This window comes from Protomyctophum parallelum (assembly GCF_964188405.1).
Source record: "Protomyctophum parallelum genome assembly, chromosome: 9".
Lineage (NCBI taxonomy): Eukaryota > Metazoa > Chordata > Actinopteri > Myctophiformes > Myctophidae > Protomyctophum > Protomyctophum parallelum.
Window position 1 is genome coordinate 45,170,306 of NC_139706.1, and position 12,214 is coordinate 45,182,519.

The window sequence follows — 12,214 nt, forward strand, 5'->3', positions numbered from 1 at the left end:
ATGCATTAGTGTGGTGGGCCACCACCACAGTATGCGTTTTTGTATACTACAGACACACCATACTGCAAACAGACAGACAGGTACACAAGGCCAGTCATTGGAGCGGCACTGCTCAAAAACAGCAGAGTTTCGCTGTTTTTTTTCCTGTTTTTGCAGATTTCTGTGTGTGTGATCCAGCCCTTATTTGTTAAAAAAAAAAGGTATTACTGGACATTAATCTCAACATCATAAAATAAAACAAATCTGTCCTTGTCGTTTGTTGCAGCAGCAACACACATGTATGTGGGGGTACTTGTGCCAGTCCATTAACCCATTCTGAACGGGCACCCATTTTGGTGTCATGCTTTAGCTATTGAAAAATAGCAGACCTACAAGCTCTTATCGCGCCACCGAGTGGCGCGATACGAGCTTGTAGGTCTGCTATTTTTGAAAAATCGAAGAGCGACTGACATTTCTAGAATCTGATCTCAGGTCAGAATGGGTTCATCAAACCAGTGTGTGTCCGGCGGAAACCCTCGTATGAATCTGATCTCAGGTCAGAATGGGTTAAAGTCTGTTTGATAGCTGCTGGTTGTACTTCTCAAAGAGACATCAAGGTGGTCATCTGTCATTCGCTTCTGTGACTTGAAAGACACAGAACACGAACACACACTACCTTCATGACAACATCCATCATGTATGTCATGTCATATGAGTATGTTCCTGCACAGTGATTGCTGGTGAATCATGTAATCATATAGGGGGTGGGTGCCATGATCATCGTTATGCAAATGCAATTTTCATGGACTGTGTATTTAATGTGGTGTTCAGTCCTGTCCCGTATGGATGTAATCTTACCTCCTGGGTCCTGACCATAGACTGTAAAAAATATGGACAAAGCGTTCCCCGGGTCTAACATGAACGTAAAATGAAGCCTGAAATTCCTTGCACTCTAATGCACTGTATGTCGCCATCTTTCTTGATCCGTTCTGGTCCAGCTGGCCATTGGCTGGCCCAGACAACGAGGCGGGACTTCCCCCCCTTCTTCTCTGTTGGTTTTTATTTTGACTTGAGTGGGTGGGGGATCCCAATCATAGACTGTAACGGTAGCCACGCCCCTCAGAACATACGCGACTATGGTAATTTATTTTATAAATGGGACCATCATTTTCCAAAAAGAATATTATGACAGAAATGAGACTTTAAACTAGTGACTGGAAGCAGAAAGTATTCATGACCATGTTTATTGCGAATGCAATGAGCACTAACTATGACAGCAAGGGCTGAATGTCTGTGTGTGTGTGTGTGTCCCGCTGTTACACCACCCGCCCGCCACCAGAGGGTGCAGCTGTATCACACAAAACGCACGCACTCACACACACACACACACACACACACACACACACACACACACACACACACACACTTGACTTAAAACAACTTAACTTAAAAAAAAAACTTAACTTAAAAAAAAAACTTAACTTCAAAATAAAATCTTAAAAACTTAAAAAAACACAAAAAAACTTAACTTAAAAAAAAAACTTAACTTCAAAATAAAATCTTAAAAACTTAAAAAAACACAAAAAAACTTAACTTAAAAAAAAACTTTAAAAACACTTAAACTTCAAAAAACTTAACTTAAAAATAAAATCTTAAACAAAAAAGTGAAGTTTAAAAAGAACCTTAAAAAAGTATGTAATTTATTCTAATTGTTATTGCCATTTACGAGCTGCGTTCGCTTCCCGCGTTTGCGCGTCTTACTTGTTAAGGTAATACAGTCTAGGTGAAGTTGGGCCCAAATACATGGGCCTCTATGGAGCTATGGGGCTTTTTGGGTCCAGTCCAGCGCCACAACAGGCCATTATATGAACTTTCAGGAAGTCCCGAGTCACGAAATATCTGGCTGTCTGCCCCCCTGGTCCTGACTGACAGACATGATGACAACAAGCCTTTCTCTTCTCCTACAGTATGTGTGTCTAGGAAGGAGCGCTCCACCACACTCGGTTCTCACATCAAATAATGTTCATTTTAAAGGAAAAAGGAGCAGTTAATGCCTTCCATAAGCTATGAACATAGTTCTTGTGAAGGCTGTTATGCCAATATTACCATTGGCTAGCTGGACATAATCAGATATTCTGCTTTGTCCATTTTGGCCGATAATCAGTCTCTAGAAATCCTGTTGTAGCTGATGATTACCATTTCCTCAATATTTTCTCTAGTTATTTATTTTTCCTCTAATGTTGTGTCATCGTTGATGACATTTGAGTAAAGCCACTCCCACCCCCAGGGGTCCTTGAAGGACTTCCAGGGACCAGGGGGTCTTCAGCTAAATTCTAGGTAGTTGGGAAGCAAATGGTGCCCATTTTCTAATATCTTTTTATTTTCCAGTAATGACATGCCCAAAATGGGGACACTAGGTTGAAAGTGATGCCCAAAATGGGGACACTAGGTTGAAAGTGGTTAAATACTATGTGTATGGCTTTTGTATCCTGGATATCTTATGTTAAGCTGTGTGTTTATTAAATGCTGAGCCAGCTGTCATGTCTGCATATTGATTTACACATGAGGCACAAACTTAAAATATGCATGGCCATGCCAAACTATTCTCCCTCACACACACACTCACACACACACACACACACACACACACACACACACACACACGATACTTCTATGCTGTCTCGAAGGGATTTTGCAGACTGGTAGAAACTTGGGCTGCAACTACCAGTTATCATCTTAGCGATTATTCTATCAATTGCTTTTTTTGATTAATCGAATAATGAACAAGTGTAACACTGACATATGTGTGCTGATATATCAGCTATTTACGGTATTTCTAACCCCACAATGATTAGTTTAGGTAATGGTTGCACCCGCGTAAACCTTTGTCAGTTTGGTAAAATGTGAGTGCTGATTTGTCCTGTGTTGGTGAAGCCAGTCTGTCCCACTCTTAGAGTATATATGAATAGAGACGGCACCGGATTTCTCCTCCCATCCACTTCAACTGCCTCAACTTAATTTATGCCCGTTAGTGGCTGGTTAGAAATAATATGAGCAACCATTTAACCCATTCTGAACGGGCACCCATTTTGGTGTCGGCATCATATTATGCTTTAGCTATTTAAAAATAGCAGATCTACAAGCTCATATCGCGCCACCGAGTGGCGCGATACGAGCTTGTAGGTCTGCTATTTTAGAAAAATCGAAGAACGACTGACATTTTTAGAATCTGATCTCAGGTCAGAATGGGTTCATCAGACCAGTGTGTGTCCAGTCGGAAACCTCGTATGAATCTGATCTCAGGTCAGAATGGGTTAAGAGGCTTTTTGGGGAGCACGGGGAACGGTAACTGGCCCACAGACAGAACTGATAAGGGTCCCCACCAGTTTCTTTTCATCTATTCCTCCTTTTCATAGATTAATTCGGCACCAGCAGTAAGCCTAAGTGATGAATGGCTAGGTGACACTTTAACCCATTCTGACCTGAGATCAGATTCATACGAGGTTTCCGCCGGACACACACTGGTCTGATGAACCCATTCTGACCTGAGATCAGATTCTAAAAATGTCAGTCCCTCTTCGATTTTTCAAAAATAGCAGACCTACAAGCTCGTATCGCGCCACTCGGTGGCGCGATATGAGCTTGTAGATCTGCTATTTTTAAATAGCTAAAGCATAACATGATGCTGACACCAAAATGGGTGCCCGGTCAGAATGGGTTAATATACCAGTGTCTTAATATAGTGGTCGGTCTTAATGAGTGAGGCTGTGGGTGTCTCTCTACCACCTCCTAGATGAGAAAACAGGTGAATTAGATACAGTTGTCCTGGCGTTCTCAGCAGCAGCAATGCTCAGAGAATCCAGCCCATCCTGTCATATGATTGGTGCCTGGCCTAACAAAAGGTTTCTTTCCCCTGACCTGTTATCATCAGTACATAAAGCCATTAGACGAGAAGGAGAACAGGCTTATTGCTGCCAGTCTTTGTCAGGCTTTGGAAATGGAAAAAGATCATTCCCATTTTTATGCACTTTTACAATAATGGTTTTGCAGGAGTCTACGGGAGAAGGAAATTAAGTCGGTAAACTGTTCTTAGCTCCCAGTAGAACTCCACTGTACATTATTTTTGTTCAGCACCTGTATTTATTTTTGCTGGGATGTGAAGGTTTCCCTTTGGATACTATTTCTGCAGGAATCTAGCCATTGAGAGGGTGTATATGCGTCTGTGTTTCCTTTCCAGTGCTAATCTCGCGAACCGATCGGCACCACATTTCTTTGTGCACACTGCCAGCAGGCCGCATAAGTAGTACAACTAGTTTTGTCATACGGTGCCATCTTCCAGTCCAGTGATGCTGCGTTTAACTCGATGTTAGATGTTAGCTTTTTTTTTTTTTTTTTTTAAGATATTTTTTGCGGCTTACGCCTTTTATTGATTTTTTTTAAGGGACAGATAGTAGGCTGACAGGAAACGGGAGAGAGATGGGGGGATGACATGCGGTAAAGGCCGTGTCGGGTTCGGGAGTCGAACCCGCGGCACACCGCGACTGGATCACCAGTCCGGTGCCCAGACCGTTACGCTACGGCCTGGGCCAGATGTTAGCTTGACTAAAGATGCAAAGCTTGGCAGCATATGTGTATCTTTGTAGCTGAAGTTGAAACCAGCCCAACAATTTTGTAGCTTTGTAGATTTATTAGCAGCTGCAAGAGTTGGCTTCCATTGAAAATGAATGGCAACCTGTATCTTTGTGAACACAGCATAGCGTAAACGTGTCTCTCTCTGTGTCTCCTCCACACACAGCTGCCCTGTGACTCAGTCCCATTCAGCCCAATCCGAATTTCATATTTCGTTACCAAAAGTCTTCTCTCATAGCAATGGGGGTATTAAATTAGCCGATGCTTTCTCCTCGTATTACTCCCAAGACAAACATATTATTGAATTTTCACCAGCGATAATGGAGTACTTAAAGTCAGCCAGTGACCTCGTCTGCAGTGTTGCCATGTCTGCTTATAATAAGCGACGTTGGGCGTGTTGTTCTGTAAAGTCACTTGTAAATATTGGTAGTTTGCGGGTGGCCTTTTATTGGGCTTGTTTCTATAGTGTAGTTGCTTATTTGGGCTTGTTTCTAAAGTGTAGTTGCTTATTTTGGCTTGTTTCCTAAATGTTTTGTCTAAATGTCTACGACCCCCACATTAATATGTAATTGTCCATCTTGTGCCAACTTGGACCCCAGCAACAGATTTGTTTTAAAATATTTTGAAAAATGATTAACTTTTTTTCTATATATTACAAGGCTCACAAATTCAGTTGTGAGCTTGTAGATTTTCAAATAGCCGATGCATATAGGTTTAAAAGGGGTTTAAAACGTAAGTGCCCATGTAGCCTATGTGCCCATGTTGCTTATTTCTCTCGCAAAGTCTGGCAACACTGCTGGTCTGTTGTGAACAGTGTGGAGGGAGACAGTGGTTACATCACACCCTGCCCTGCGGCCCTACCCTTCTCCGATGTTTTTATTGTCATTCCAGCAGCCAGCTGAAGGTGCCTGGAATGGAAGGACGTCACTCCAATGACATCAGCCTCCATAAAAACTCAACCTGGAAACATTTGATTCAGTCCCATGAGAGGAAAACACATGCTGCCCCAACGGGTTATATTAATTATACCTGGTAACAATAACTGTCCGTTTGTGCACGACAAGTGCATTGTTTCATTTGTTCTTTAGAGCTGTCTCAATCCAGAGTTTTTGGTCCGACTATGATTTTTGGAGAATACCTGACCACCGATGCCGATATTTGTCCAAAATGTGCAATAATGTTTTCATCGATTTGAACACCTTGGTTTTTTCTTTTTTTTTCTTTTGCACATTGAACAATCAAACAAGTAAATATAAAATACACACATGAAATGAACTTCATTCGATAAGCTCTGTTATCTTTTTAATCTGTAAACTGAGTGACAACATAAATGCACCTATAATCACCTATAATGACGTCATTGACACCCCCTTGACAAATAGGGACAAAGTTCAAATAATGACTGATATATCGGCCAAACCTATCGGTCAGGGCTCTATTATGTGTAATACAATTGTATTTGTGTATTGCTCTGAATTATTGTTTAACATACTTGTGTTTGTATGTATATTTACGTACAAACACAACAGCAGCAGAAACCAGAACCACAGTGATAACGTGAATTGAATTGAATTGCCTGTGAAATAATAACCTATAGAAGAGGGAGTGTACATAAGTGTGCCTGGGGGAGCTTTTCAGAATGCAGACTGGGTGCTTTGTCCTATTAAACATTTAATAGCAGTGGTGAAAGATTGAACAGGCTCATAGATCGTCCAGTCTGGACTCACACTGTGTTGTGAGCTGCGTACGTTGCTTATAGACAGATATATGACACAGGGGCCCGGCCAAGCAAACACAACTTGCCTTCCTCCTGTAGGCTGGATTTATTGGAGCAGTTAATTGTCGTCAGTAACTTGGCAACACTCGCAACTATTGGCAACTATTCACACTAACATGATACATGAATGTCGTTGCTGTCGGGGCAGAAACCTTGTATGTCCTTAAACCTTAAATGTTATGTGATTAATAATTAATGTGATTAATCTATTATGTTATGTATTCATGGATTGTCTTCAGTCACTACGACTGATTTCAGTCATTTGGATTCCATAGAAGCCATCATGCCTTGTATGGAAGCATAATGGAAATGGTCGATCTACAAGCTCTTAATGTGTCAAGAGCTTGTAGATTGGCCATTTTCAGGTATTTTAAGACTATAGCATTTGAAGTGGTCAAACTAGCAAGAAACGGCTTCCATAAAATCTTAATAGTCTCGGATATTTCATTTAAAAGCTATGATTAAAGCCTCAATCGGTGAGTTTTTCCCCTGGTTGGCAGTATGTAGAACAGTTGTTAATAGTTTAGGAAACTGCGCTAGTGTGCGGGGCTACTTTCACACTGCACATTAGGACTTGGTCATACAACTCGTGACGTCTTGACCATATTTCTAATATGTTTGAGTTGGCTGCTTACTCTCAACGTGGAGTTTAAGAACCTTGAGTTTAGGTCCTTGAGAGGGTTCCAGGGTGCTTGCAGGGTATTTATGGGGCTTTTCTTTAGCATTTGGGTGCGGCAGTGGCTCAGGAGGTAGAGCAACCGTCTTGGAATCAGAAGTTTCCCTCTGTTTAATTCCCAGGCTCCTCCTGGTTGCGTGTCGAAATGTCCTTGAGCAAGACACTGAACCCTAATTGATCCCGATGAGCAGGTTAGTGCCTGCCTTACATGGTTTTCTCTACCGTCTGGTGTGTAAAATTATGGCTAAATGTGAAATACGCCCTATATAAATGCAGTCCATTTACAGTGTACAGTGGAGAGAGCTGGGGAGCGGCATGCAGCAAATAGTGGCTGTCTGGCAGAAGGAAGCCTCATATTCAACTCCAATCCAACTTTATTTGTTGGACCAAAGTGTTGTACAGTAGGCATAACGACAATGAAAAATATAATGCAATACAAAAAGAACACACAAACACAATACAGATGGTTAAGTACAAAAATCAATCAGGGTTTGAAAGCCAAGGAATACAAATATATTTTAAGATGGGTTTTAAAAATCACACCCATGTGAAATGCTCTTATCATCATACGTCAATCACAATTTGCGTCCTCACTTTTGTCTTCAATGTTTGTGTTTACATACTTTTGTTATCCCCTCCAGCGTCTGTTTCACACACATGATGACGTGTGGCAGCCAAGCCTCTATGGAATATTTGTATGTTTGTCTTGTTCATACACCCCCCAAAATCGGCACTCATCTATCTGCAGCATGCTGAAGCACATGGCAGGAAGTGATGTCACTGGCTAGGTCACGTTTCCCGATTTTCTCTGCCGATGAAAGATGTCATTCAACAGTTCTCTCTCTCTCTCGCTCGCTCGCTCGCGCGCGCGCGCGTTTAACGTCCATGACACAGCAGCAGTACAATTTAACAGAGCCTTCTGAAGGCTAAATGTGACGTCCACACACTATTCATTTCCATGTGCGGTTTCTCATAACGCCTGGCAAGTGTTTGAATGGCACCGAGTGACTCAGAATGTCAGGAGCACATTTGTATAATGTTGTAGTTCTCCAGTAGTTGCTGGCTGATTGCTTTGGCTTCATAGTCAATAAAATGTTTTTTTACGCTGAGATAAGTACAATTAGGACTTACCAAGTGTAGTGTAAGCATGACCTATATATATATTATATATATATATATAGGTTTGTTTAGCAAGCAACTTTTCTTCGGTGTTCACATAAGCCTGAGTAGACAATAAAATGACCAAAAGTTGAAATATGCCTTTAAGACAAGAAGACAAAGAGGCATACAAACCGAAATAAAAGGGCTAAAAACAACATTGCAGGATTATAAAATGTATACAATCAAACTGTCAAATGCCACAGTGAAAAGTCTTCATTAAAGATTTAAAGGACTCTAGTGAAGCAGCAGAGCGAATATGAAGGGGCAGGGTGGTCCAGAGTCCAGAGGGCCTGCCGTTTCAAAGGCCCGGCCACCCCTCTGGTCTTATAAATGGTTTTGGGCACGATCAATAGCGACGGCTATTATGGTGTTTCTGTGGCGTGCTCATCCTCCTCCCTGCCCACTCTGACTCTCACCCTGCTGCCCTGACTCCTGGTTATCTCTCCATCACGTCATCTGGCTGGGGGGCTGCCGGACGGTTGCCATGGAAACCAGCTGGCTTGCTCTCCTTTCTGTCTGTGATGGTCCACATCTCTTCCTCTCTCCCTCCCTCCCTCCCACCTACCGTCGTTCGTCCTCCTCCTCTTCAGGGGTTGTTTGTTGCTGCATTGACCGTTGTTGATTCAGATGGTGAGAAGACGTAAAGACAAGAGAGAAATTGCCTCCCTGTGAATTGTGAAAATGGTCAATAAAGAAAAGCGTATGCCAGAGTAAAATCCCCCATCTTCAGGCACGTGGGGGGGGGGGGGGGGGGGGGGGTATAGTGAGGGCAGATGGAGCTTGGGAGCAGAGCAGAGCGTGATGTGTGTGTGTGTCTCTGCCGTTTACACAGTCCACTCCACACTGCTTTGTGGTTTTGCTTGCACTCTGTTGGTTGGAAGCTAAATGCCTGATTTGTACTTTTAAGTTGAGGTCTGTCGTGCAGCGGAAATAGGCAGATCTTGTAAGTGTTGTGATGCGCCACGTTGTGAGCTTGTTACTCTTTTCTATTCACATCCTGGTTGTTCCACTTCACTTGTAATGCATGTTACAGTACAAATCTGTCCATTCGATGGAGGGAAATTAATTGGATCATGGTCATTTAAGTCCAGTTGGCAGAAACTGTGTGAATCAATGTTGTCTGTGAAAGTCCTGAACCAGAGCAGCAGTACATGTACATGGCATGGGGCTGATAGATATATTTTCACACATCTATCAGGGCTCCACAGAAATGCCATGCAGGGTGGTTTTGGTGGATAAGCGTTAGGCTAGCTTTGCATTTTTATTTTTTGGAGTGGAACTTAGTGCTACAAGCACACACACACACACACACACACACCCTACAAACATACCAACCTTACAAACGCACACACAGACTACCGTAAAAGCTTCACCTACTCATTATACACATATGCTCTCTTCCATCCCCTGCCAGTCGCTCCCTCCGGCTCCCCGCCCGGCCCAGCCCAGCCCTCCCCTGGTTGCGTAGCCCTGCCTGCCATGCTGCTGCTGCAGGCAGGCTGTCACCAGCACGATAACCTCCCGCTAACCTTGAGCTTTAATCACGTCCGCTGCCTGCCGTCAGGGGGGATTCAGGTGGGGAAAGGAGGGATACAGTGTTCGTACCTCAACCGAAAAGGGCACGTCGGGGGGGCACAGGTTGGCCTGACAGATTGTTGGCCCCTCCTCCTCCCCTCTATTTGCCCCCCTCAGCTATACACGTTGGCATCTTGAAGCCTGCCCGGCCCGCTTCGGCGGCTGGGTTGGGTTGGGCTGACCTCCTCCTGGCTTCATTACTCTGGGGATTCTGCGCTGTTGTGAAGCTAACACAGGAGACCTGTCATTGAAGCAGGACAAAGGAACGGAATAAAGTATTTCTGACATTCATTGACGCCCTCTCCATATCATCACTGTCGGGCAGAAATCTTGTATGTGTAAAAGTAAAACGTTTACTATTCACTAGTCTTGTTTGTAGAACTACTTGTTTAGAAGGCATTTGTAGAATTGATTGGCCTCCGGTCTTAACGGGTTAACTGAGTAAAATGGAGTTACAGGTTTTTTGCCCAACACCGTTCTAGCTGCACGGTTCATCTTTTGCCCTTCATGTGCTGACTGAGGCCTTCTTTTACATGTTCTTTGCTCCCTACTAACTTAATTCTCAGGAAGTGCCTTGGCTATACATGTCGACTGAATGGATTGAATCTAATAAATCTGTAGCTTCTGCTGAGACTGCAGCCGTGTGTGTGTGTGTGTGTGTGTGTGTGTGTGTGTGTGTGTTGCACTGCATGTGTGTGTGCTGCACACGTTGCTGTGTGTTTCCTGTGTTTTTGCTGCCTCCGCATGCAAACAAAGACAGGAGCGTCTGGGGTAGCCTCTCCATCTCTGTCTGGTCTATTGTCTCCTCTATCTGGACATCTCTCTCCCTCTCCTTGGATCTAGGTAGCAGCAGCACATCGACTAGTACTAGCCAGTCTTATCTGCCCCATCCATCCATCCGCCGCTGTCTCGGCTTCATGACGAGTTGACTGTGATCCCGTCTTGAGTGTACTGTCCGTACGCGTGCTTGACCAAACACAACCAGCAGCTTATTCTGTTCAAATCTGAAGGATTTTCCTACTCCTCTCCCGTCTCCGTGTGTCTCTAGTTTCTGCCCGACAGCGACCATATACCGCCCTCTCAATTTCCACAGTATATGGGCACCATGGGGGGTGCTTCCCTTCCACTCAATGCCCACAGCAACCAGATCTCATTATAGAACACAGATGTGCTCCTGTGTGAGTGTGTGTGAGACACACTGGGTAAAGTGTGCACTCACAAATTATTTTACCTCCAGATGTGTGGAAATCATGTATAATGCAAGTCTTTTGTCTGAGACATTTTCTTAGACACGCGTCTTCTTCTTTTGTCCTTTGCGTCATCAAGTCGCCCCCCCTCAGCCACTATCTTCACAGTTAATCTAGAGAACTAATTGGTGAGTGTTTTTTTTTTTTTTTTGTCTCTTTCAGAAACCGAGCGATAGCAGATTACCTGCGTTCCAATGGATATGAAGAGGCATATTCCACTTTCAAGAAGGAGGCGGAGTTAGATGTGGTGAGTAAAAGATGGGATGGGGATGCACCGTTCTCGCATCATGCACGCCACGCAGGCGGGCACACACACATGGCATGCACACACACACATGTCATGCACACACACTGAGACTAATTTAGCCAAACAATAAGCTTGCATTTCCTCTATTTTGCAATTTAATTGACATTCTCACAAGTGTGACTGAAGGCGGGTGCTCCCTTATTACAGCAGGCAGCATCTGATTAGGTTGTCCATCACTAGAACTACCGCATTCTAGACAAAGAAAAAAAATATTTATTTATCTAGCATGATAACATACTGACACGTTTTATACTAAATTTCAACAACAAAGTGGAGGAAGATGATATAAATTGGAGTGACTAACAGCTGATGAAAACTGGCAGTTTATATTGCAGTTATTGCTTTAGTAAAAATGTATTGTACAACAACAATACTTCCACACACAAACAGCCCTCTAGGAGAAGCTGTAAGTACATGCAGAGGGTCAGTTATACCTGATAGCTTAACTGTCTGCTGATTACATTTCTGACTAATAGTATTAGCATTACATATTCAATCAATTGGAGGTGTATTAAGGTTGGGCGATATAGCAACATTTTCCTATTGCCCATCGTCTGGCCCAAAATCGCCGGTAGACGATATATTCGTGCAATGTGATTACAGTTTACAGCGGGTTGCGAGTCGAAAAAAAGACAGATCCACAAGCTCCGTAGACGCGCCTGTCTCTGCGTTGAGAGCTTGTAGATCTGTCCGTTATTGACAACGTGAACAAACCCTGACACCAGCGCTGCAAAAACAAACATGTTGAGAACCGCAAACGCGACCATCTCTGCAGCCCCGTTTGCAACGCGCTGAGACCTTTTTTGATATGTCTGTTTTTGCAGCGCTGGTGTCGGGGTTCGTTCACGATTGCCGATATATTC

General features: G+C 43.4%; 1 protein-coding gene across 2 annotated transcripts in view; it reads left to right on the forward strand.

The window, feature by feature from the left end:
* The window catches only part of LOC310864877 (lissencephaly-1 homolog A-like), a 296,805-nt gene that overhangs the window by 257,874 nt on the left and 26,717 nt on the right, over nt 1–12,214 (forward strand). For both annotated transcript variants that reach the window (XM_083773697.1, XM_083773696.1), the window contains one exon: nt 11,207–11,291. In XM_083773697.1, coding sequence (XP_083629823.1) covers nt 11,207–11,291 — 85 coding nt within the window. The remainder of the gene's footprint in view (nt 1–11,206; nt 11,292–12,214) is intronic.